We start from the raw sequence: 27377 nt of genomic DNA, 5'->3' as shown, positions 1-27377 counted from the left end.
GGTATAATATTTATATAAATATGTAATGAAATAGTATAAACATAAAAGTAGAGTAGGCAACCAAGTTGGGCTGGCAATCAGTTCAGGTTTGGTTGGATTTGCGTTCGGGTTTACTAAACATTTAATAAACAGGTTGAAATACTCAACCCTGACCCGACCTATTTGATAAACGAATTACCCGTTTAACCCATTTAATCATAATTATTATTATACAAAAAATTTCATGTATATTGTAATATATAAATGAAATATATTTTGTAATGTATAAATTTTTCTTCTAATATATACCTAAGAAATGAATATAGAAATATCCTACACGATATTATGATCTTGTAATGAGAATCGTATAAATTAAAATGGGTTTAACCTTAAACAAAATAACTAAATGGGCTTGTTATCTAAAATGATATAATATTGTATTAAGAATAGTCTAAAATTGGCTTACAACCCGTGCGATGCACTATACTGAAATATAAATTATCTATAATAATCAGTATTATTATTATTATTATATCCATATAAATGATTAAATGGTACTAAGTTAATAGCACATACATTGCTTAGGTTAATTTAATTAACTTTGAGTAACATTTAGTGGTCAAACTTGTTCAAACTCGCTTTAAGCTCACATAAATTTTCTTACAATGAATCTAATTGTTTATATCAATATTGTTACATATTAAAAAAAATATCTATTCCCCTAGATAGCATGGTTTTCATTTGCGGGTCAGCAAAATATGTGCTGATAATTAATATTAATAACATATATCTAAGAAAAAATATGAAAACCCAAAATATTTAATTTAGAAATTGAATATTTTGTGATATTTACATTAGAATCATGAAGTGATCATACACAACTAAATATTGAAATAATTTAAGAAAGATATAAATGAGAAATAAAGATTAGATGGCTTTTAAAATTTGTTACTATTGACTTGCGAAATAATTTACATCTTGACTATTTGAGAAATAATTTATATTAAGATTATCTAGGCCCGTGCATAATGCACATGGATTTTTTTTAGTTCTCAAATAGTTTTTTTTAATTCCAAAATTATTGGAATGACTACATTTAAAATTGAAAGATTATAAATTGTAAATTTATATTTCATGATATAATCTTTTCATTAGGGCTGTCAAAATTAAAGCTGATCCAATATGATAACCGTCTCGAATCTAACCTGAAAATTTCGGATTTGGGTTAAAATTTTCAACCTGAAAAAAAAGATGGGTCAGCCCAACCCGACCAGAAAAAATAATGGGTTAGGTTCAGGTTGAATTTTTGAACCTCAAAACAATCCGAATAATCTGACTTTGAAGTGGGGTCAAATTCAAGGCAGGCCAACCTATGTTTATCTAACTTGTATTAGACCAAACTCGTTTCTTGAATATTCTAAATTTGATTAAGTTGGATTTGAATTCAAGACTCACTCAATATGTTGAATTATTGCAATGATTAAATTTAAAATCAGGTCATTTTGGGTTGGTTTCGGGTCAACCTGAAATCGAAAAGGTCGGGTTCAAATTCTAATTTTCGACCTGAAATCAGAATCAAGTCAAGTTTGGATTAGGGGTAAGTGACCCGAAATAGAAATCAGGTGAACTTGAAATTAATCCAACTCGAACTTATTGCTACCCTACATTATTAATATAGACAAATGACACGTAAAGATAATTATTGTATACTACAATAATATCTAATAATAATGTACTCTACTGGAGTAATAATTAAGCAATATAAAAAGTTGTGAAAATTATCAATCCCGCAACTCCAAAATAAATTGTCTACATTATAAATCAAAATCTACGACTACGGGTAAGTTACATAAATGGTAATGTAAAATGGTAAGTTATATCAATATTAACATTGTTTATTATTAGTTAGCAACTGTGCCGGAATTATAACGAAATAATATGATTGTAAAGTACTTCCATTTGCTGAGTGAAACTTACCAAATTTATAAGATTGTAATTGATCCATTTTACACGTGGCACTAAAAAAATGAGAATAAGTATAGTGATGACATGTGGCGAAATGAGTAATAGCTTGACACATAGGCAAATTTTTCTAGCTTTATATATATATATATATAGATGAGAAGGGGCATATAATTATAATAACTAATAATACAACTAATACATTACACCACCACCTAGGATCCACTTGCACCACCCTACCACCTCCAGTCGCCATCACCTCGCCAACATCACCACCACAATCACCCCGCCACAACCACCCCGCCAAACCACTGCCACCATCCCGCCAACACCACCACCACAACCACCCCACCACAACCATCAGAACCACCACCATCTTCCATTTCTTTCAAATCCTTCTATCAAAATTCACGAAAACTTACCTATATCTTCTTTCAATGTTGTGCATCTTTCCAATTGTGAATCCTTTTATCTCATAGGATTCAGTCGACCTCAAACTCATGAGTCATGACTGATTCAGATTTACTAGTAGTCAAGCCCTCAACACAAAAATTTCCACAATCACAGGAGAAAAAAACTCTTCTTTCGTCTTTGCTTCATCGACGTTTCTAGTGCTAGCGCGGATGAATAAAAGAAGAGAAAAACCATTTGTTGGGGCTCGATTGAACAAGTATTCGCATAAAACCCTACACAGAATCCATATGGAGGAAGAGAGAAATGAGATCGTGGGCTTGGAGGAGGGATTTTTCAAAGAGGAGGAAGAAGCCAAGACGAAGGGTCGGGAGGAAATAGATTAGATGTGGGAGTTACGGAGACAGAGGAGACGGCGAGGGTTGTTGGTTGGTTGGTCGTCGACGAAGGAGAGAGGGAGGAGGAGGGTTGGTTGGTGGTCAGTAAGGGAGAGGAGGGAGGAGGGTTGGTTAGTGGTCGGCGAGGGAGAGAGGGAGGAAGGTGTGGTGGTTGGTGGTCATGGTTGTTGGTTGTGGAAGTTGGGTTTTGGTGGGTTATGGGTTGTGGTTGTGGAAGAGAGAAGAAGTTAGAAGGGTGGTGGCTGGAAGTTGGTTTAGTTGTTTTAGATTAGTATAGGTAATCAAAACTAATTTTGGAAGGGAGGTGTTCGACAAGGGGAGGGGGTTGCCACGGTGGGTGTTGGGCTGGGCTAGGAGGTGGGTAGAGGGTGGGGAGGTGGGTGTGCAGGGGTTGTGGGAGGTGGGAAGAGGGGTATGGGAGGTGGTATATGGGTGGACAGGGGTGTTGGGAGGCGGGCAGGTAGGTGGGCAGGAGTGTGGGGAGGTGGGTGTGGGCTGGGGGCGGCAGGGGGTGTGGGAGGTGGTTTGTGGGTAAGCAGGGGTTATGGGAGGTGGGCAGAGGGTCTGGGGTGGGCAGGGGTGTAGTGAGGTGGGCAGGTGGGTGTGGGCTGGGGGCAGCAAGGTGGGGCCTGTGGGTATTTTTTTTTAATTTTTTTCAAAAGGGTTTAGATTTTGGGCATAAACCGCGACCCTTCTATATTTGAAGGGTTACGGTTTATGAACAAACGCAACCCTTTTGATAATGAAGGGCTGCGTTTTTTTATTAAACCGCAACCCTTCTAAAAGTGAAGGGCTGCGATTTTTCTCCCTATCGCAACCCTTCAAGTACTGAAATTGCAGTTTGTTTAAAAATCGTAACCTTTCTTTTGGCTAAAGTGCTGCTACAACAAGGGTTGTTGGCCAAAAACACATCCCTTAGGGCTGTTTTGACCCAACCCTTGCATATTTTTCCACTAGTATAAGGGGTTCAAGTAATTTGACAACCCAAAACTTACCAAATAAGGAATGAAAAAAAAGTGTAGCATCTATTATGAAACACCCTTTAACAAAAATCATATCATCTAATATGAAACGAACGAAGTATTAAAAATAAGTGTGTGAAATAGTGAAAAGTAAATCAAACAACTGCAATTTTGTAGGAATACTAGTAAAAACAGGGACGGAATTACACTAACTAATATAAAATCATTTAACTTCAGTTGAGTTTTGATTTTTTGAAACATTTCTGATTTCACAATAAAATGAAATTTGCGCTCATGTTTTTTAAACATCGATCATTTTACACCCACTAATATATCCTTCCGAACCCGATTAGGAATACCCACTAAAAGATGGCCCTTTTCTGCCCAATGTGCACCCGAATCCACAGTAGTTGATGACCTTATTCTTGCAATTGCAACCATTTGGTTACCCCCAAAGCCCAGAACACTTTTTTTTTTTCTTTCCCGGATTTTCTTAAGAAACCTACATAATTAAGATTAGCCAGCAATTTCTTATTTCATCTTCTCTGCCCAAAACTTAAAATCCAGAATTCAAGCGGCAACTTTCATGCCAGACTGAAGTACAACCAACAACAAGGTGAGAAATTCACTGTTTAATTCATACTCTTTTTGTTACTAAGCTTACTATGCACTACCATTCTCATTTTCTTTTCATGCTTTAAGTTGTCAAATTTCCCTTTTATTTCATTCAATGTTCGTCTTCTTTATGAGAACCAATTATTACCCACTTTATAGAATTCCAAATTACTGTCTTTTCCCATTACATTTTTGGTAAATTATTAGTTTACATTATACATAATTAGAGTTTTGAACTATAATGCAAATTTGATACTATATGTGTTACTGGGTGTTATTTGGTCTCTTGTGGGTATAATTTTTGGCTGCTCTGTACTTTTCTTTTTCGAGTCACAAGGGGAGTAAATGGAGAATTACAAATTAGGCAGGAGTGGCGTATTACTAATTTTTTTAACTTATACCAGCGGATTTTGGGAGAAACTTTGGAGAAAATAGGGGGTTATAAGTTATACATGTAGAGTGTTTTAGTGTGTTATAAGTTATAATAGTTGGGAATTTTGAGTTTCGAGAAATTAGGGAAGGGTGAATGTTGATACCCTCGTTTGATGGATGAGTGTATGAGTTCCCTAGTACCATATTGTGCATTACTAGAAAATAGGGGGTTCTAAATTATAAATGTAGAGTGTTTTAGTGTGTTATAAGTTATAATAGTTGGGAATTTTGAGTTTCGAGAAATTAGGGAAGGGTGAATGTTGATACCCTCAGTTTGATGGATGAGTGAATGAGTTCCCTAGTACCATATTGTGCATTACTAGAATTTTCTTTCAGAAAATTTGTCAATTATTACCTTTTGATAGGTCACTTTGTGAGTCATAGCATTTTTGAGATATAGTTGTCAATCACTACCTTTTCAAATAGTTTGCATTTGATATTCCTACCTCTCGCCCTTTTCCGATGGGATTTGTTGGGCGATAAAACCACAATTTGGTGGTTGAAACCATCGGGTCGGCTTTGCAGACTAGTAGTATACGTAATTGCATCATTTTGGTTTTGGAGAAATCTATCAAAATTTTGGCAAAAGGTAACAATAGTAAAGTAGAATATTTAAAAAGGTAACAATTTTTTTTAACAAAGCCTGTGATTACAATATGATCTATTGAGAAGGTAGTAATGATGTAAATTTAGTGTTTTAGCTTAAGGTGTTGGTGGGCGAATGTTATGCTTCGTAGTTTCTCGACCCTATGATTTGCTTTGCTGTTTTAATCTGTGTTTCCATGTATGCTTTCTCTATGCAGCAGGCAAATACTGGCATGAGTGTATGGCTTGCCATTGGTTGTCTTATCTTCATGCCTACTCATGGTCAACTGGGTTCTTAGGGAAGACGTTTCTTAAGCACGGGGTCAGCAGGAACCTTTGCAAATCTTATGTAATCAATTTCTCTTCAGCTATCCATGTAAAGGTAATTTTGCTGGTTAATTCTTCTGGATTTTTTTCTCTGTTCTCCTGCCTTGAAATGTTGAGGTTTTGAGTGCATCCTTTAAAGCTTGACATTCCTTTGGCACCGGGTTCATCATGTAGGGTGTTTCCAAGTTATCTTTCAGTTCAGAACGAAATATTATTAGCTTCCGTGATGTCTCTTCTGGTAGCAACGTGGATACTTCCTTGGAAAGCGTGCAAGGGAACGGACAACGCGTGTTTCCACATTCTGTTGACCCCAATGTCTCGGAAGTAAGCAAAGATGTTTCAAATGGTAGGGTGATGCTCATTGATGGGACAGCTGTTATCTATAGAGCCTACTACAAGCTTTTAGGTATTTTTTGCTCCCATCTTTTATGCTGTGGGGAAATAAGCCACTTCTTTCAATTTATGTGTGTCTATTTTTGAATCTAAAATGTTTCTGGTAGTTTTGTTTGTATAACTATGCCTTGATCTAGATGTAAAACTTGCAGATTAGAGTCTGCAAGATTGTTAATGATTCGGTCGATGTGCTGAACTAATAAAATTTTGTATTGATACCTAATACATGCAATAGATTAGCAGGGACTATTCAAACTTCAATATTTTTATTGTCTTGCTGCCGTTGTTTGTCAAGCTTTTCTGCTTGAATCTGCTATGAGGAGAGGTCAACAATGCTATATTATACATTCAAAGCACATTTATCAACTATGATATGACAATTTTCAACACACGCTAGTGATGGGATAATCCTCAAACTCGCACAATTACAGGCTATGTTTGGGTACCCATGTCAGACATGAGCACATGTCCAACTGTCCAACTCTGCTTTCTTATGAAAATATTCCATGATTTGACTAAAATAAAGTATCGGCGTGTCCATATCCATGTTGGCTATCGAGCATTTGGCACCAGTAATTAAGGGAAATGAAGAGTTTGTATGAGAGCGAGGGATCTCTTGATGATGCTTATAAAAAAAATGGTGTGTTAAAAATGAGTAAGGTATAGCATTAATGATAATGACAAATTGTTCTATTAATGTCGCAAGGGCGAGTAATTCCTAATAAGTTTAGACAATGACCAATAAGTTCATGAAGTTCAAAAAAGGGCTTAATGGTGAATAAGTTCAAATTAAGGCGAATAAGCTTTGGTAAGGAGAATGGAGCCTAGAATCTTCTTTGTCACTCTAATCTGTGAGCTCGTCTACATTATTTATGTGTTTGTAAACACATTTCATCCTATGGTGTATTACATGATGAGAACAAGAAAGACAGTAAGGCACATTACTATTGGTGATCTAGTATTCATTTTCCGGAATTTCTTTAGCAATAATAGTTGATCAATTTTTTTTACCAAAACTTGCTTTGTTTAACTCAGGTATACTGCAAGCATTAATATTCAAAGCTTTTTTGTCATTGCTTAACTCTCTGTTACAGGAGCTCACATTGCGTTGGTTGAACTGCTCTTTGATATCGTCAATTTGACATTTCCATTGTTGGATATTATCTACTTAACGTAGTAAAGTATCGTCGTGCACTTGTGTGCTCTATTGGCAGGCATTATTTAGACCAGTTTATAGCTATCTTGTCCTGTTGTCCAGTATCTTTATGAACTTTTGTCAATTTTATCCTGTGAATAGGCTAAATCATGCATTCTAATGTTCGATCTGATTGCTGCATGGCTTTTTGAATTAGAACAATAATAATTTTTGCTTGTTTTACTTTTCTATCCTGCAAAAATATTCAGCGTGCCTTATTTCGGACATGTTCTTTAACCTATATATCCACTGGATTTAGCTGTTCAACTTTAATGTAAACTTTGTTCATGCTTTGCTAGCAAAATTACACCATGGCTATCTATCTAATGCTGATGGCAACGGAGACTGGGTTTTGACGATATTTGCAGCTTTATCTCTTGTAAGTATCGTGATTTCCCCCCCTTGTTGTTCGCATTTTAGTGTTGCAGCAGTTCCTCTAATCTATCTCCTCCTTTTTGTTTTTTTTTGGGGGTGGGGGTGAATGGGAGGGGGGGATATGGCAGGGATTGGTCTTTGTGGATGAGCAAGGTGTTTTAGTATTTGTCTGCCATTTCCTTTATATGATTCCGTCATGTGTTTCTCTTTTGTGTTCATCATTAATAATGTTGTCACGTGTTGTTTAACTATAATATGATTACTTGTTCAGATTGTAGCTTTCTTTCGCATGGTGTTGGTTGAACTTAACGTTTTGCTTTTCTAGCATACTGTATTGACTAGCATTCATCTCTCTTGTAGATAATTGATGTACTTGAATTCAAACCATCTCATGTGGCAGTAAGGCTTTCTTTCCATCTCATTCAGTATTTTTTTCTGTTTGAATATTTGTGCTTTGATTTAAATGTCAAAAGTTGCAACTCTTTTATTGGCACTTGTCACCTGTTATTATTGGCGATCATGAAATTAGACATAATTGCTACTTCTGGATCATAAGTACATACAATCAACTGTGCAGTCTATATTAATTATACAGCTTATCCTTTTCTTTTCTTCCACTTATTAGATTGGACATTAATTTGTGGCTTGGAACTTCGTGAAGCGACTCTATGGTTTTAGGACTAAGTCATCGAGAAACTTTGGGCAGTACAAGAAATAAGAAAGTTATAATATAAAGGTTTAAGAGCTAGACCTAAATGTGAAAGCATTGTAATAAGATGATAAGTGTAGCATATGACTGCTATATATTAAATTCACACACTAAAATAAGAAACTTTTGCCAAACGCTTAATGCGCATAGGGTCTGTTCTATTCAACTTAATTTTACTTATTTTCTGAAAAATTAAGAATAGTCCAGAAAAATTAAGGAAAATTTCAGAAAAGTAGAGAGAAGTTAAGAAATGTTCAGAAGAATTAAGAGAAGTTAGGAAATGTGTAGAAAAATTAAGGAAAATTTAAGGAAAGTTAGGAAACGTTCAGGTTAAAGAACATAAGTTCAGGGAAAAGTAGGTCGAATGGAATAGTTTAGGTCAAAGCTTATGATGCTTAAGTCTCAATTAAGGAAAATTTAAGGAAAGTTAGGAAACGTTCAGGTTAAAGAACATAAGTTCAGGGAAAAGTAGGTCGAATGGAATAGTTTAGGCCAAAGCTTATGATGCTTAAGTCTCAATCTACAGCTCTTAGCAGCAAAATAGTGGATTGTTGTACCGTAGTGGTGGTAGATTTGTATAATTCTCAGTGCTGTTCATAGCATAGTAAAATATTGAGATGACTCTAATAAAGTGGTAGATTGCTCATCAATAACAGTTTTCAGTAATAGCAATAAGTAGTTACTTAAGCTATGGGAGTATTCTGTGACTGTTTCCAGTAACATGAGTGTGGCAGTGTGCTACTTTTTCCATTGACTTCTGCAAAATATTAGTGTGGCAGCGTGCTACTTTTTCCATTGACTTCTGCAAGGCTCCTTATCCCTTACTACATATTTGTTTTTCTATCACTCATGAAATTTTTCTACATTTGAAATTAAGATGTAACATTATTGTTAGATGTGGTATTAAACATGAGCGTCTGAGTCTATTTCATAGCTATGAATCGCCAAAGGTTGTTGTTCTTAACAAATAGGAAGTTTAACTTTATTGCTTTTGCCTTAAGTCGTTTGCTAAAAAGTGAGACATATAAAAGGAAAAGGAACTAGTGGAGATAGTGAGAGACTGATAATGCAAACAAGGATATACAGCCGTCAGAAAATTATGTTGGAACTTATCCCAATATAAACTTTTTCAAGGCTGTTTCATTCAGATATAATGTCATTTAGAAAGAGAGGGAGCACATGTATCATGTGTTTGTCTCTCCTGGAGTGGAGATTCTAGAAATGTGCTTAATTTGTTGCAAATCTTGAACAATTTAGGGCTCTGAATATCTAGGCAAAGTGTATTATGGTCAGTCGTCAGGTTAATTTGGACAGTATTAGTATTCTGGATAAGCCGTCTTCTTGGCTTGCTGTAACTATGCTATACCTCTTACCGATCTAGGAGTGCCTTAAGGGGATATCGCAAGAGAGTGCTTTACATGATTATCTAACGGAAACGAATCTTTAGGAGGCTTGATGCGTGGAAGGCGACTATTTCTTCTCCAGGGTATTACGCTTATTGACTCGTGTCTACTCCTTTATTTTGCTTGTCACTCATTATGGTTTTTAGGGTGTCATTGATAAGATGGAGTGAATTAAGAGGGATTATCTCTAGTCAAGGGTAGGATAGGAGAGGAGAAGGGACATTATCTAGCTGTTTCACTGTCTGGAACCTTGTATATAAGCTTACAGGATGTGGTTTCCTTGATTTTGGCATCTAGGAAGTGGAAGCAAAATTCTGGTTTTGAAATGGCCTTGGTGATTCTTGGTACAAAGTGATTGGAAGATTTTGTGGACCTCAAAGGAATGACTGGTAGGCTTTGGTAATGGGAAGAAATCATGCTGCATACACCAGTCCTTGGAACTTTATTTCCTAGGTCTATTTTTTTTCTTTTATTAAACTACTCCTTTGATTTTTATCGCTCTTCACACCTGCCCCAATTACAATCTCTACAGATAGAGATGGAGACAAAGTCTCTTTGAGTTTAGGAGGATCCTTTTGATTAGAAGTTAGTGGCGGTTTTTGATATTTATGGAATTATGGATCCTTGATACACCTTCAATTATTAAATTGCTCAAGATCGTAGAGTTTTTCTAGGCACCTTTTCTGGTAATTCCATATATGATACACTTGTGAATTGTGATACTCCTCTAGCACTTTGTTTTCCTTGTCTCAAGTTACTTTTGGAATTCAAGGCCAGGTAGAAGTTATTTTGAATCGTAAAATCGTAAGATTTTAAGATTTGAATCGCGATTTTAATAACTTTGCTTGTGATACTCCTCTAGCACTTTGTTTTCCTTGTCTCAAGTTACTTTTGGAATTCAAGGGCCAGGTAGAAGTTATTATTGCAAATGTGGCAGCCAACATTCATGCGTGTTTTGTGACTTATATCTCTTGACAAGTGGGATCATGTTATCCATTTATCTCTCCATCGAACGTAGCTTGGTTTTGTGGAACAAATGTCTTGAGCTTGTTGGGTTGGAGAGAATTTGTCTTGCTACTGTCAGAAACGCGTCTGGAAGTTCTGTTTGTTGATTTCAACAAGGACAAAGGAGGGACAGGCACATTTTGTGTGGACATCTTGTGGGGGTGTTGTGGTTGGAGAAGGATGACACGATTTTCTGCTATAAGATTCATAAACTTGTAGGGTTTTTTTTTAATTGGCATTACTTCTGTCTGATATTTAGTTTGATAACTGATAAGTGCCTTAGATGAAATGTACATGTTCTTTGGTATATGTTATTTTTCACTCTTTAGTTGAATAATTATTCTTATCTTAGAGAAGGGGAAAAAATTACTCCTAGAAAGTCCAATAATGATACAATTCAAACTGAAATAACCATGTTTAGTTCAGATCTGTTGATATTAAACTTGAAACTTGAAGTTGTATGGATTTTGTTAGAAAATGTTGTCGATAAAATGTTCAATGACACTTCTAAGTGTCACTAGATGATCATTGCAGCAAGTTGGGGCACATCTGACTCCTTTCACTTAAAGTAAATCTTCTCTCTTTTCCTTTTGTTTGGGATGGTGGCTTGGGTTAGGGGAGAGCTAATGAGTCTGTGATTTTATTTTTTCGGCTTAGGAGGTGCACTTCGCGTAAAATTTCCAAATTTATGAGTATTGCTATCTTATACAAGGAAGTTTCGAGCTGAGTAAAGACTATACTATATATCATTGGTGTTGCTGAACTACTTATACCTGGCTGATATGCGTTGCTACCTGACTCTCATTTCTTTCATTATATTTGTGCAGGTGGTGTTTGACCATATTGGTGAGATTTCCAGTCTAGCATTTCATCATTTCATGCCCTCGGTTGTAGACTGATAGCATATCTTTCTGATCAAGTGTGAAAGCATGTTGTCTTTTGCTGTTTCTTGGATTTAAGCCGAGGCAATGTTCTTATAAAGATATTTGAATGTTATACAGTCCTTAATTGTGCATCATCTGAAGCTTCTTGTTGACTAGTTGATAATAGGTTGTTCCATTGTGATGTTGAGAGGGCATTTGTGATTTCCTAACTGTAAAAAATCTTCTTTACAGAACTTCTGGAGATGATCACTGCTATCATATCCTTTAGGGACGAAAGTTAAGGTGTATAGTCTAGCTTCTTGATGACTGAAAATGGCTGGCTATCTAGATTATCCTGGGACAGTCATGCTGTTGTGAAGTGAGTTTGCATGAATGAAAGTCATGTATCTTATACAATCCAATCATATCTTTGATAAAGTTATGCTAAGTTGGTTGAGGTGTTCATGTCAGCTAATTTCATTTCTGACCTGTTGGGGTAGGATGTTCTTGGATTACTCACCTTGATATTGTGATGTTATTGTAAGAAGTAGTTGAGAAGATCAATCTCTTTGCTTGGGAAATTTGTGCTTCTTGGTGTTGGATAGAGATCTCATAGTGTATGGCACTCATTCAGTAGACAAAGGAGTAATTTCCTCAAATGTTATTCTCAACTTCTTAATTTGTTTGGTTTTCTAGTAGGGGAGAACTTTGAACTTGTTGACCTTTTGCTTCAGGCCACAGTAGGAAATTAGGAATCAGAATATGGCTGTGAGCTGGAAGCCAAATAAAGAGAGAGGGAGGGAGGAAGAGGATAGGTCAAGCTAAGACATTTAACTGATCTATGTTCTACACAATTTTTTGGCACTTCTATAGGCCTTGGATCTGATTGAAAATCCTTTATCTGTGACCAAATTGTCAGAGAAGTAAATTTAAGCAAAAAGAGAAGAGGCATCTTTGTCTTCTGGTACTGCTCAATTCATTGACCTAATCAAGTCAAGGATCAACTTCAGCTGTAAAAAATTTGTTCTGGGCTTTACAGTGTGCTGTGGAAATTGTAATATGTGTGACTGAACGATGACAGCCAGGTTTAGGCGACTTTAAGAAATATATTGTTTGAATCACTCCCTCATTCTATTGGCCTCTATCCATTTGAGGCAGAATATCCTGCTTGTATGGTTGCGGGCATTTTTGCTTCTTTTGATAGAAGAACTGTCTGATTTCAGGAATGGGTGATTCTACTATTTCCTCAAAAGAAAGTGTAATGTTCAAAGGTATGTTTTCAATATATTTTTTTAAAATCTTCATCTCTCTGGTCTCCTGACATAGATGCAGTGCAGGGGGTGGGAGTGTGCCGGAGGGGGAAAATAATCCGTTACTTTCTTAACTAAAATTTTCGCTACATCTTGTTGGGTTGTAGCCGAGTTAAAATTAATCAATATTTCTGTAATTCTTTTTCAAAACCTATTTTCTTTCGTATCCGCATTAGTATGCGTCAATATTTTGCTGTTGTTTGGAACCAGAAATAGTTTTAGTATGGAGCGATTTAACGATCAGATAGACACCCCGTCGCATTTTTTCCCTTCCCTGAGTATAAAGATGGATCCAGTCTATCTTAGTCTTGCAATTATGGATGTCCTCATTTAGTGTTTTGCTATCAATTCTTGATTTAAGGGCAACTTCCAAGCTAGTGGGATCAAATAAGATATTAAGGGATATATACACATTTATGCCTTAGAATAGTTATTAACACTATTAGTCCATGACATGTGTGTCAAACTCTGGTAACCATATTTGTATATAATAGTACAATTTACGTTTATGATAAGTTCCGATTCCTGTATTTTAGTGTGTGCTTTAGTTGATGCTTTGTATGGATGCTTACTGTGTTTTGGGAGGGGAGGGAGGCTAGTGAGGTGATACTGATGCTGACTCAAGTAGGCTCATTTCCCTCACCCAAGTAACTGAATGAGCTCCCTAATGCTGCGATGCTTGACCTGTTCCATTAATTTGGAATATGTTTGGGTCAATTAAGGCCCTACTCTGTCTACTTTGAGAGTGATTTAATTTTGCATCATGTGATCATATAAGATTCTTTATTGGTAACATTGAGGATTCCTATAGTTTAGGTTCTAAGAGGAAATTGACGCTTTTTTTTTATGGAAAATGAGATGATTTAGAGTCTCTCTTTTGAGTTCGCAGTCTTGGTTCTCCACTTGCGTTACTCGATTTTTCGAGCCTTTTGATCCCTATTGGGATTGATTTTGGTAATTATGGCAGATGATATAGTTTCGAGGGTCTCGAATTTAAAGATTAGAGCGGAGGAAGGCGCTGCTGCGGAGTTTCATGATGTTCTTAATATTGAAAACAACCACGACTTCGTACTGACTTTGGTAGGGAAGGTCTTGACTGTTCGTACCTATAATTTCGAAGCGATGAGACGCACACTCAATCAAACCTGGGCCATATTCAAAGAGGCTCTCTTTTGATCGATAGAGAACAAATTGTTTGTGGTGAAATTTTCGTGCAAGAGGGATAAAGACAAAGTTATGGCAGGGAGGCCATGGACCTTTGACCAAAACCTTGTCATGTTACAGAAGATAGATGATGATGTTCAACCTTCAGACATAGTATTGAATTTGTGCCTGTTTTGGGTTCGTTTATATAACCTACCTATGCGTAGTTGATCTCAGAACCATATCTGATTGATTGGAGGGAGTCTCGGAGAAGTGTTGGAGGTGGACACGAATGAGATTGGCTGGGACAAGTTGGCGCACCTTAGGGTTCTTCTCGATGTAACAAAGCCCCTTAGACGTGTCCAACGAGTTGCTTTGAAGAGCGATAGTTCAACTTTGGTTGAAATAAAATATGAACGATTAACCACTTTCTGTTACGTGTGGTGTAATTAGACATATTGAGAGGGATTGTCTATCCAACCATGATGATGACAAATATGTAGAGAAACAATGGGGATCATGGATTAGGGCATTGCCTTGGAGAGGGAGACAAAATCGAGGAGGCAAAGGTGTTCTTGCATGGGGCTCGTAGTATTAACTTTGAGGCTGAGCAATCTAAGCATACTCAAACCCAGCGTATTTCCTGGAACGAGAGCCATTTACCAGCTTCGTGGACTCCACTATTGTTCCAGTGAAAGGGTCTGAGCATTCTTGCAGTGATGTCGTTGTATCCGCAGGTGAAAATATTCCTTTATCGCCTTTGTTTGTGGTAATGGTGGTACTGCCACCAAATTTAAGAAGGTTAAAGTTAAATCTAAAGTGCAAAAGCATGGTAATGTTAGGCCAGGAGACCCATCTTGTATTTTAATGCATGATCATGGGGTGGGGGGAGAAAAGGAAAATTTTGGATAATATGATAATTGATGGGGGTGAAGAACAGCTTGACTTGGGCTCCAAGAAAGTGAAAACTCAAGTTCCTTTAAATAGTGGCAGTGATGTTAGCATTGTCGAGGCGGAGGTTGGAATGCACCAACCCCTCCGGGTCCAATGAATATGTTGTGTTGGAACTCTCATGGTATGAGTAACTCTTGGACAGTTTGTCAAATGAGGAGGCTTTTGTGCTTCTAATACCCCTGATATTTTCTTTGTATCAGAAACAAAGGTTACTAAAGAGATTGCGGAGAAAACAAAGATCGTATTGGTTTTCTAATTTAGTTGGAGTTTCGAGTATTGGAAGGTCAGGAGGTTTGTGCATTTATTGGAAGAATGAAAACTATTTCCTTCACTTTAGTTTCTTTCTCTCAAATTCATGTGTGGAGATGTTGTGAGCAAGGGAGTTTTACATTGAAGTTTTGTGGGTATTTATGGGTGGCCGGAGGAGGAAAACAAGCACAAGACATGGACCTTGAATCTTGATCAAGTCTCTTTGTGATGATTTTGATGGCCCCATTATGTTTTGCGGGGATTTTAATGAGATACTTAGCTATAATGAGAAGGAAGGGGGGGCGAATAAGAAGAGAAGAGCTATGGATGGGTTTCGGCAAGTGCTTGATGAATTGGGAGTTAAGGTTCACACTGGTACACATGGGAGAGGGGAAATAGCCCGGAGACCCGAATAAGAGAGAGGCTCGATCGGGTGGTAGTATCCATGGCTTGGCTCCACCTTTTGTCAAGCATTTGGTCCGTTATAGCTCGGACCACACTGCTATTTTAATGAGTGATGCCAACGTGGAGGTGAATAGACGGAATGGGAGAGGATTCAAGTTCAAGACTTGTTGGCTTCTTGATGAGGCATGTGAGGAGGTGGTGAGAGGGGCATGGAATGCAAGGGGGCGGTGATACAAGAGAAATTAGGGGCTGTGGCGCGGAGCTTACAGGCTTGGAGTAAAGTGGGTTTTAGAGAGAGCGGAGAAAAACCTTCATGTCGAAGGAGACCATGAGTGCAGCTTGTGAGAAATATGTAACTAATGAGGCTTATTGGTATTTGAGGTCGTGAGTGGCGGAAGTGAAAGATGGTGATAGCAACACATCCTATTTTCACCACAAAGCTTCCCAACGTAAGCAAAGGAATTTTATTCATGGAATCTGTCACAGAGAAGGAGTTTAGCAAACAGGCCAAAAAAATTGAAGAAGTGGATCGTTATTTCTACACTATCTTTACCTCTTCGGATCCCTCTAATGATAGTCTGCAAGAAGTTTTGGAGTATGTGAGTTCATCCGTGACACAAGAGTTCAATGACATTTTGATGAAGCCTTACTCAAAAGAGGAGATTTATACTTTAGTGAGCCAGATGCACCCTTGCAATGGCCCGACGGGATGCACGCAATTTTTTGATAAGAGCTTTTGGCACATTATTGGTGATGAGGTATTTTTATTTGTTAGTAATATTTTACATAACTTCTCTTGCCCTAAAAATGTAAACTGTACTAACAATTGCTCTTATCCTAAAATTTAAATCTCCGAATGCTGTATCTGAATTTAGGCCTATAAGTCTCTGTAATGTATTGTATAAAATAGATTCAAAAGCTATTGTCCTTAGGCTTAAAATTTTACTTCCTACTATTGTATCGGAGAACCAGAGTGCATTTGTGTCGGGAAAAATGATTTCAGATAACTCTGGAAAATGTTCATTCTATGAAGAAGAGAACAACAACAGGAAAGGTTTGGTGGGTATGAAGCTTGATATGAGTAAAGCTTATGACAGAGTGGAGTGGGGTTTCCGGAGGAAACTTCTTCTTGGGTTTCGATGGTCGTTGGGAGCTGCAGTACATTAGTTACTTACTCTTTTATCATTAATAGAAGAGTGAGTGGTTTAGCTACTCCCTCGAGAGGTTTATGTCAGGGTGATTCTCTATCTCCCTTTCTCTTCATATTGGGTGCTGGTACATTTTCTCAAATGATCCAACACAAGGTCAATACTAAAGATCTTCATGGTGCAAAAGCTAGTTGCAATGGACCGAAAATTTTTCATCTTCTTTTTGCAGATGATAGCCTTCTTTTTACAAAAGCTACCCGACAGGAATGCTTGACAATAGTTGATATTCTCAACAAATATGAAGCAGCATATGGGCACAAAATTAATTATGAAAAGTTAGAGGTATCTTTTAGTAAAGGCGTGAGCTGTAAGCAAAGAGAAGTGTTGAACTCTATTCTCCATATGAGGCAGGTTAATAAGCATCAAAAATATCTTGCATTCCAATTATAAGTAGAAGATCAACGAAAATGGTGTTTCGGGAACTTTTAGATTGAAGAAACTGAGAGGGTGGAAAGAAAAGTTGTTATCCAGGCCGGGAAGGAGGAAGTTCTCATCAAGGCTGTGATCCAAGCTCTCCCTACATACCTTATGGGGGTTTATAAGCTTCTTGTGGCAATTGTCAAAAAGATTTATTCCGCTATGGCACTGGTGGGGTGGCAAAGGTGTTGAGAGAAAGATGCATTGGCTTAGCGGGAAAAGATGTGTAAACCAAAATGTGTGGGTAGAATGGGGTTCAAAGATCTTGAGGTTTTCAATGATGCATTGCTAGGTAGGCAAATGTGTCGGCTGTTACACTATAAAAACTCTCTTTTGTGCCGAGTGATGAGTGTAAAATACTACCCTAATGGAGATATTTTTCAAGCAAGGTTAGGGTACTCAAATAGCTATTCTTGGAGTAGTATTTGGAGTGCGAAAATCTTGGTGAAGGAGGGGTTAATTTGGAGGGTGGGAGATGGAAAATCGATTAATCTATTGAGTGGTCCGTGGATTGGTGATGAAGAAGGGCGTTTTATTAAGAGTGAGAGAGGGGGGCTTGGAGTTGGTTGGGTATTTAATTGATGAGTAGCGAAAGGAGTGGAGATTGGGTGTTATACAGAGCCACTTTGATGAAAGAGACCAATGTTGTATCTTAGCTATCTTGTTGAGTTCAAGATGTATGCATGATGAGTTAACATGGGCCTATTCCAAAGATGGGATTTATTTGGTGAAAACGGCTTATATGCTTGGAAAAGGTGGGAATTTGGAAGACTTTCATAAGGCTGGTATATTTTGGAGCTTAGAGATGTCTCCAAAAGTTCGTCACTTTCTTTGAAGAGTTTGCACGAACTCGTTCCCGTGGAGGGTTGTCCTTAGGGCCCGACATCTCATAGATAATGACGAGTGCCCTTAGTGCTCGCATGATGCTGAAACGATACAACATCTGTGTTCTCTTGTGATCGATGGAGTACTGTTTGGGGGGAGTTGGAGTGCCAGCCTATGATTAATGGGGTAGAAGGAGAAGCGATGTGCAAGACGCTTGTGAGATGGAGTGAGCTAGACTCGAAAATGGTGCAAAGAGGCTGCTACTTTGCACTTTGCGTGGCATGTGTGGGATGAACGCAACAAAGTGGTGTTTGAGAACCAAAGCCAACCTGTGCCCGTAATAGTCCAACGATTTAGAAGGCAATGCAAGGAGACAACACCTACACCACTCACATTTATGGTGGTACGAAGAAGGCTAGCTGTGAGTTCTTCTCGGTGGTTCGTGCCTCTTAGTGGCACTATCAAGATTAACACGGATGCCTATCTTGGGAGGAAGGATGGGTTGGGCTGGGTTGGGGATTGTCGCTCGTGACTCAAGGGGCAAGGTTTATTTCTCGGATGTGCATCGCATAAGGGCCTGCTGGCCGGTTGCAGTGGTGGAGTGCTATACACATGGCTAAGGCTCATGTACTAGTGGATGTTTTGATCGAGTCAGATTCAGAGGTGGTGACCAAAAGGCTAACAAATGAGACCCTCTTTTTTTTCGGACTTGGATTACATTTTAGGAGATGTTCTTTCTTTGTGTAATGTTTTTAATCTGATTAGTTTCGTTCATGTCAAGAGAGATGGGAATGCTATTGCCCATTATCTTGCTAGAGTAATGCCCTTTGGTGTTGAACAATGTTGGGAGAACCATTATCCTCGTGAGGTGGCTCTATATGTACTTACGGACACTTTGTCCTTAGATTAATGCACCACTCACTTTTCCCTTCAAACAAAAAGAAAGGACACGCTTTTTAAGGAGAAATTGGAAAAGGCTAATCTGAAAGATCAAGTGATTTTCAGATAAAGAACCATTCCTGGAGATATGTGCATTAATTAGTGAATAGTCTGGAAACTGGAAAGTGCTAATTTATCACCTTTAGAGTTGTTAGATGAACAATCACAAGTACTTGGTGGGTATACTGGCATATGGTCCCAAGAAGTGGAGTAGTTTCCAATGGAATGAGATTCGCCCCTCCCCTGGGCCCTGTATACAGGATGTAAAATTGTATCTGATTTTTGCTCATTCAGAGTTATATACGACATGTTTAATAAATGCTTGGACTGATAATATTAGCATAATTCTGGTGAAGGGAGAAATTTTCGCCACACCATGTATCCACAATATAAAAGCAACCGTGGTCCTACACCTGATACTGTGGTTCAAGGACTTCAGTATCTAAAAGCGTCCATCAAGGCTATGTCAATTAAAGTACTTGAGGTAAGTAATGTAGTGCTGTTGTACATATATATGATGTTGAGTACTCTCTCCGTAACGCCTAATCGTTACTTTATTGAATTCAGGTGCCTGGTGTTGAAGCTGATGATGTTATAGGAACCCTTGCTTTGAGGAGTGTTGAGGGTGGTTACAAGGTCAACTTCTAGCTATGCATTACGAATAGTTTGGAAATCTGAGCTATATTAGTTTGAATTACCTGGCAATTATAACTGTTGTTTTCTAACAAGTGATATTGGTCATATATTGGACCCACTCTTATCTATGAATCTATCTGCCTTAAACCCTTCCATATAGTAGGCTGGCCGTTTTACTGTGTTTTGAAGAGTTTCTTTTTTAAAACAAATCTTAAATAATTCCATTAAATTGTTTGACAATGTGTGGTTAACTAACCATCTTTTATAGATGGATGTGTAGTGAAGAGTTATATAATCAGAGAATCAATAAGGTGTCCCCATGGAGGAATGGGGAAAGCTTTACGAGGCCTTTAGTGTACTGTGTATTTTAGCTAGAAAATCAATAATTAACTTGTGACTTGCAATGCAACACTTCGCTCCAATCATGCAACAATCTTAAAAGGAGATTTATGTTCTTGACCCAGAGAAACTTTGCTCTCGAAGGGTTGCTGGTTTATTTGCTTCCATAAATTTCACTGTCCATGAGGCTTTGAAATTAGCCAACTTACTCTTTAGGGATTCGAGCCTTCTCTTTCCCCTTTATCAGGCCACGAGCACATCTCTAGGCTTACCCGGTTGCACCAAATTCATCCCAAACAGAGCTAAGGTTACATGCTGAAGGATAAAACCCTGGGACAATATTAAATAAAAGATGTTTAACATAGTCTATATTTCCATCTCATCTTTATGGAAGTTACGCAGATTTGCATGACTGAGTAACATGATTACTCTCAGCCGGGAATATATATATATATATATATATATATATATATATATATATATATACATATATATATATATATATATATATATATTTTGTTATTTATGGTTGTGTGAATTATGAAGAAAGATATCAATCTGAAGGATCAAATGGTGAACTCCCTCTTTCATTTATTGCAATTTGACTATTACTTTAATTTTCATAACTCTACTTTTTCCAGAGGCTTATATCAAACTCACTGGTTGAAAGCTACTCCACTTTTCTATATGTATTATTAACTAAGTTTTTAGCAGGTCCGGGTTGTCTCACCTGATAAAGATTTCTTCCAGCTTCTGTCGCCTTCCTTGCGTCTTCTGCGAACTGCTTCCCGTGGAGATGAGTTAGTATTGCTTCTGTTTTGACTTTGAAAAACTTCGTTCATTTCCTTTTGAATCCCTGCTCGAGGGTTTTTCATGCGTGTTTGTTGGCTCTTTTGGCATCACCGATCATTGCCAGAACTATGTACATGCTCTAGAATGCTGAGTCTCTGTTCAGGGAGTCTCTCTCTCATTTGGGTTGTAGTTTACATGTTTAGGATCTTGGCATCTGTTGCTCTACTTTTGACTTATTTGCTTATAGATGCAGGCTGATCTTCTTTTGCCTTCCCCGCCCCATTTTTTTAGCTATCTACATAGTATTACTATGTTCTAGTTATCTGTCTATTTTTATCCGTCCTAGCTTGACCACACATTTTCTGAAGTATCTTCTTGCCAAATTATTTTATTCATTTTTTCCCTCTTGTAAGGAAAAAATGTTTCCATTGAACAAGGGGGAATGTAGTATATACAAGGAGTCGAGGATAGAATACCTTTACAGACATGCAGAACCAAAACCAATAACAGAAAAGAAATATGTGGCTGAGACACCAAGCCTTTCCATTTGAAAATTTGAGATGCTAAACGAGCCTTTTTGCTTACACTGACCTTGAAGGAAAATCTTAGTACCTGATGATATTTGAGTTTGTCTCCAGGCAAAAGCGAGATAGACCATTCATCTAGCCATCTAAGCAAAATTTTCACTTTCATTGACCAAATTTCTGTTTATTAGGCTCGATTACAGTACATATACTGTAAATTACTGTTATTTTAAAATTCACATGTTTGCAGTTAGTTGATTAAAAGTTACCCCTACTAACAATCCCACTGCCACATAATCCATCTTCAAATACTGTCTTCTTTTTTATTAGAGATGTCTCCCTAAGTTTAACTTAGTGGTTGAATTGTTTCAGTGGTCAACACCTAGCCATGTAGTTGTACATTGTCCTTTGTAGCATGAACTTTGTCAGAGATAATAACATCCAAACCAAACCCTTTGTGTAGCCTTCTATTTAGAAAGTTTCATATCCTCCCAATGTTTTCAGATATCCCCCTTGCAGCCTTGCCCATTGTGATGAACAAGTTTCCTAGGTAAAGCTGAGAGAAAAAAATCTTACTGTACATTGGTTCCGAACTTATCTACAATTATACAGTTCACATATGATTGGGAGAAGCTCCTTCTTTCTTTTTTGCCTCAGAAAAGCTGCTACCTGAGGTAATGAATTAAATACTAATACACTATCTAAGATAGCATTTATCCCAAGCCTGCTAAATGGTGTGGAGCACATCAATGATGCTGCCCATCAAAAGTGCTTTAGAAACTATGCATGAAAAATATATTGATAACCTTCTGCAACAGTGCAGCCTAGTGGCTGGCTGACCATAATCTGTTGAGTTCTTAGCCTGATCCTAAATGATGTTAGTGATTTGCTCAGATATCCAAGCTAGCTTTACTTGTGATTGAATCTGGGCCTGTTCAGAAGTAGTGCGAGTCTCCTCACTGCTGACTCATTGCTCCTCCAGATTAACACACTAGAAGCTGTCTACCCATTACGGTATTCCCAAGAGCTCCAGTACTGAGATGCTATATACTGAAGTAATTTGTAGAAGGGAGAAAAAAAGATAAGAAAAAGGAATTATCTGCAGAAGAGAAGGAGAAGCTAAATTTAGGGAAGGTTGAAGATTGTATTGATTGGGCTGATAACTTTCCACTGAATGTTGGGTCTCTCCTTACAAAGAGAATTACTCAACCTAAGCAATTCTACAATGCCTTCTTCTCTCATAGCACACTCCTATTTCTTACAAAATAAAGATTCCTTCTTTCTCCTCTAAACCCCAATTGCTATGTTTTTTCTATTTTAGACCATTGCATATTTACATACCTTAATTATGTTGTCCATGTCATTGATCTAATGGAGGAGTTAGCTTCATATGCGTGAATTTACATAAAATGAAACCATGGTACAAGTATCAGTCGCTAAAGTAGAACTTCACCTCACCTCAAAGTTTCCCATAATGGGAATTGTTAGTATTTAACATTTATACTTCATATTGTTTCTTCATTGTCCTCTGAGATTCTTTTGCTGTTGCTCATACAAATTTGAATCCGCTGTTCTGCAGGATGGTTTCATTTGGCCTGGAGGACTTTGCAAAAAGATATGGAACTCTAACTCCTTCTCAGTTTGTTGATGTTGTTGCACTTGTTGGTGACAAAAGTGATAACATCCCAGGTCGTGTTGGATTGAGTTTCTTTTTCTTTCTTTTTGTGGTTCATTTATTAATGAGATTCTTGAAATTTTGTGCAATTTTTATTACAGGGGTAACAGGAATAGGAGAAGTCAATGCTGTTCAGTTGATAACAGAATATGGTTCTCTGGAAGAATTGCTGTCTAATGTTGATAGAGTGAAACAAGGCCATATAAAAGAGGTATTAGTTCTTTCGAGTTTCGACTGCAATACCAAAGGCAAGAAGTATTTGTGTTGATAGGATGAGTATAAGAATTTTTAGTTTACAGAAGGTAATTAGTTTGATTTTGGCATAAACTCATCCACATATATGGACTACTAGACATAATATCTGCAGTCTGCACTTCCTGGCTAAAAACACAAAAGAAGAAGCAGCTCTAATATTTTCTTCCGCTTCACCATAATTGAAAGCGAGCTGGCAGATTCCCTAGCCCATATTTTTTTTTCCTTTTTTTACTTTGCAATTTTCTACGGGTATATAACTTCTAGTTTTGAAAATTTGAATGCAAATCTGTAGTAAAATATAATTTTGTATGATGCCTATAAAGTTACTTTTTTGTCCAAATTTTTTTACACTTCCAAATTCTCCCATATCATAGTAAAATTTATGACTTCAAAACTGTTTACCTTCTCGAAAAATACTCATCTATTCTACTTTTAATTGATCCAAATCAAAATTTCATCAGTCGTCATTCCCCATGTACTCAATTAGTGTCCCATAACCTTTATAAGATTAATGTAAGTTCAAAATATTAAATAAATAATTAAATATTATTTTATGTAATTATAAAATAGTTGAACTATAAACTTTCATGATATAGTATGTAATTAATGTTAAAGAAAAAAATGAAATAGATCTAATAAAATATTGCTAAACTATTTTTGTGGAGAGAGTATTAGGGATAAAGCATAAAACTGAGTGTGAGTCTGAGAAATAAAAAAAAAGTACGTGAACTATCCTTTGAGCAACTTCGCTGCAGAGACCTAGACACTAATAACATCTACAATCAATTGGGTCACGTTCACCCTCATAATCCTTTTTTTTTTTAAATATATATCTCAACTAATACGTTTACTATCCGGTCATTGATAATAATAACCTGTTTCTAATCTTTACTTGTCCAATATATCACAGTTTTTAACCTGAGGCACAATAATTCTGGTTTTCTCTCTGCCCACTTAGTTTCTTCAAGACACAAAATGTCTATTGTTCTTCAAATCTTCTCTTATGACTTCTATCAACTCTGCTAACTATTTTGTCAGAGACCATATATCCCAAGATGCTATACAGAACTACATTTTCATGTTCTTCCTTTATCTTCCTTCTTTAGAACCTAGAAGCCCTTACTTATTTGACACCGCTCTCATGCAACAATGTCGTGTGCCATTTCCAGGTGACAACTTATTAACCCTTGCATACTTATGAATTATGATTACATCCGGGTCTAAGAAGTGCAGGTCATCACTGATTAGGGAACTTTTTCACAAGAATATATTATTTTGGCTCACTCATTGATATGAGTTGTCACCAAGTGCAACCGTGCTCCATTATCTGAGCTTGGGACCAACCGCGAATGGCAGAGGAACACTCACCTGCAGAGTTAGACCATACAGTCAGCAGAGTTGAACTAGATCTTGAATTTAACTGTGTTGGATTGTGTTTCTAATTAACCCAAGGTCAACTACAAGAATTTGATATAAATGAGAGAAAGAGAGGATTTAGATAGAGTATGATAGAGAACAAGAAGAATGGAGGGAGGAGAAGAGAAGGAACATTCTAGGGAAACATAGCAGTAACGCAAGAAAGAGAAGAATGTTGTAACTTGAATGGTTATTGTACTTCCCTGTCCCCCTTACATCATCTGTATATCACCTAGTTATACTAAGTCACCAATGCAATACACAATCTGATAACCTCCAATCCATATGTAAGATATTAGTGTTCTATCCATCAGTTAGTTTATAGCAATCTTAATCTGAAAACAATGTAAAAAATATATGATGTGTATAGAAGGAGGCTGCATTTGCAGTGCATAATTTTCTGAATTGATTATAATTTGCTGAGGTTGTTGTCATGCATGCTCAATTATTCATTTTGTTTGTGTTTTGACTGTGTAGGCGCTGATATCAAGCGTTGATCTCGCTCGCCTGAGTAAAGAATTGGTAATGTGTTCATCCAAGTTTTCATTATCTTTGATAGCTCCATGCATGTGCAAGGAATTACGATAATCTTGTCTGTTCACTGATGCTGAAAATCTCCCTACTATATTGCTAAGGGAACTAATGTTAAAGGCTTAAAGCACAATCCTTGAGCAACCCTTGCCATACAGTTTAGAGAGCTCTTCTTTTAGATGTTCTTTTCTTTCTTTTTTGGGGGAGGGAGAAGGGGGGGGGGGGGGGGAGACAAATTTTAGGTCTGTCCAGTGAAAGTTACTCGCTACTCTGGTGATAAGTAGTAAACACGTGGTTGTGGTGCGCTGCTGAGGATGGACTGCAACTGAGTAGCTATAATTCATTTCTCACTCATCTGAAAATGATTCTGGCACAAAGACAGGTCCATTTCTGGACCACTTGAGTTTTTGCTAAGATTCTAATGAGATGTTTTAGGATTATCAGAGCAGCATGATTGATCTGTTAGAGGAGAAGATCTTTTTTTTTTTTTTGGGAAATGCTTCAAATGAAATACGATACATGCATAAATTTCCGAACATAATAGAGTTGACATGCTAAATCAAAACGGCTCGTTAAATTGCCTGTATTCATCATCCCTTGTGAAGTAGTAGACACTAAAGTGCTAGACAATTGTCACGTGTTGGATTAAGGTTCAGTATGGAAACAAACTCTCTATCATCACAATTATGAGACTGCTTACTTCCAAACCACCCTCCCCCTAAAGTTAGGTGGCACATTTTTAGAGGCATTGCAGTAACGTTGTTCTGTCACATTCTTGTATGCATGGATATTTCTTGTAATTTATTTGTTTGAAGGACAAGTTAGGAAAACTGGAAAATGAAAGAAAAAGCAAATGGTTTATATGCGTTGTGTCTTTCTTGTGTTGACATATGCTAGTCTTGCAGGCTATGCTACGGGATCTTCCTCATTACATTGTTCCATTTGCTACAACTGATCTGATATTCCGAAAACCAGAGGTTTGTATGTCATTGTTAGTTTGGATTTCGCTTATTATAGCTGTCTTTGGTGCACTTAGTCAAGTAGTTGCTGGTGTATTCAGTGCAACCTAATTGATGGTTACATGATCCTGAATGAAAATCTGGAAGCGTCAGATTTAGAAAAGTGCATCTTTGAAAACAAATTATTGTTAGACATACTTACAAATAAAAGGAGTAATTATGGTTATCTAGCAGCCTGACAATTTATCGGACTATAATGGAAACTTCACTCCCCCCCCCCCCCCAAAATCATTGTTATCGTACGACGGCCTCCAATTGCTAACTAGAAGTAACATTATGCAAAGAAGCTCACTTGTGTAGGAAACAGTTTTAATCAATATTGTCGAACGTCCTAATTGTTATTGTATATACACAGGACGATGGGGAGAAGTTCACGGCCCTATTGAATGCAATTAGTGCATATGCTGAAGGTTTTTCAGCAGATCCCATCATCAGAAAGGCACTCTACTTGTGGAAGAACCTAGACAATCAGTAACCAGATTGGCATTTTGGTTTGCTTCAAGCTATTGGGAAATTCAGAAGTTGCAGATGCAAGATCCTGAGACCTGGAGTGTTGACATTTTACATTCTTTTTCTGGGAAATTCAACAAGAGATTTTCCTTGTAAATAGACATGTTTAGCCGGTCCTTGTCATTGTAGTATGGCTTGCTATACTCATATAAAACATATAGATCTTCCAGGTTCAAGATTTATGTAGAATATTCTTGCAGGTCGTTCATATAGTGATAAAGTTCCAAGCTTTACTAATACAAATAGCGAGTGTTCTGTCTTCTGGTTTTTCAAATGGTAAACAAAACCTGCAGTGTTTTGACTTGTTGCTTCTGGAGCATAGCTCACACAGTTTCATCAAGTATTCATAGACTTGCTGCAAAAAAAGAACATTTTTCTTCGTTTCGAGTGCTTGAGCATTAGGGATTATTTTGTAAACTAGTAATAATTGGTTTAATAACAATGAATTTATATGCAATTTTATAAAGAAAGTCTCATTCCAATGCCTATGATAATGAAACCTCTTATCTCTGAATATGTTATTTGTTCTTTTTATATTTTGCTTACCGCTCTACCATCTCTAAAGTGGTAGTAGCGGTCACGAAAACTTGTGCAAAAAAGGGATGCGTAAGCATTG

The 27377-nt window shown here is 37.2% G+C and overlaps 1 protein-coding gene across 3 annotated transcripts; it reads left to right on the top strand.

The window, feature by feature from the left end:
- Positions 1-4117: 4117 nt before the first annotated feature.
- Positions 4118-27004, top strand: LOC104888894 (uncharacterized). 3 transcript variants are annotated; one of them, XM_010674004.4, is made up of 15 exons: positions 4119-4328; positions 5566-5726; positions 5846-6077; positions 7559-7638; positions 7995-8033; positions 11579-11597; positions 12838-12885; positions 19421-19548; positions 19632-19700; positions 20754-20839; positions 22935-23044; positions 23132-23241; positions 25179-25223; positions 26138-26209; positions 26607-27004. In XM_010674004.4, exons 2-15 carry the CDS (start codon positions 5586-5588, stop codon positions 26724-26726), a joined length of 1299 nt encoding a protein of 432 aa, XP_010672306.2. In that variant the 5' UTR covers positions 4119-4328; positions 5566-5585; the 3' UTR covers positions 26727-27004. The 3 variants fall into 3 exon arrangements, with proteins under 3 accessions (XP_010672307.2, XP_010672306.2, XP_010672305.2); XM_010674003.4 differs by having other exon boundaries at positions 4120-4328; positions 5563-5726; XM_010674005.4 differs by lacking the exon at positions 12838-12885 and having other exon boundaries at positions 4118-4328; positions 5563-5726.
- The last annotated feature ends 373 nt before the right edge of the window (positions 27005-27377 follow it).

This window comes from Beta vulgaris, chromosome 3 (genome assembly GCF_026745355.1).
Source record: "Beta vulgaris subsp. vulgaris cultivar EL10 chromosome 3, EL10.2, whole genome shotgun sequence".
NCBI classification, from domain to species: Eukaryota; Viridiplantae; Streptophyta; class Magnoliopsida; order Caryophyllales; family Amaranthaceae; genus Beta; species Beta vulgaris.
Note: the sequence above shows the minus strand (reverse complement) of the source record. Positions and strands in the feature narration are given on the sequence as shown.

Bases quoted from the DNA above. Each gene is read 5' to 3' on its own strand.
- LOC104888894 (XM_010674004.4), top strand. From the start codon at position 5,586: ATGGCTTGCCATTGGTTGTCTTATCTTCATGCCTACTCATGGTCAACT. The intron at 20,840-22,934 runs GTTAGTATTGCT...GCTGTTCTGCAG, and splicing joins ACTGCTTCCCGTGGAGATGA to GATGGTTTCATTTGGCCTGG. The intron at 23,242-25,178 runs GTATTAGTTCTT...TTGACTGTGTAG, and splicing joins AACAAGGCCATATAAAAGAG to GCGCTGATATCAAGCGTTGA.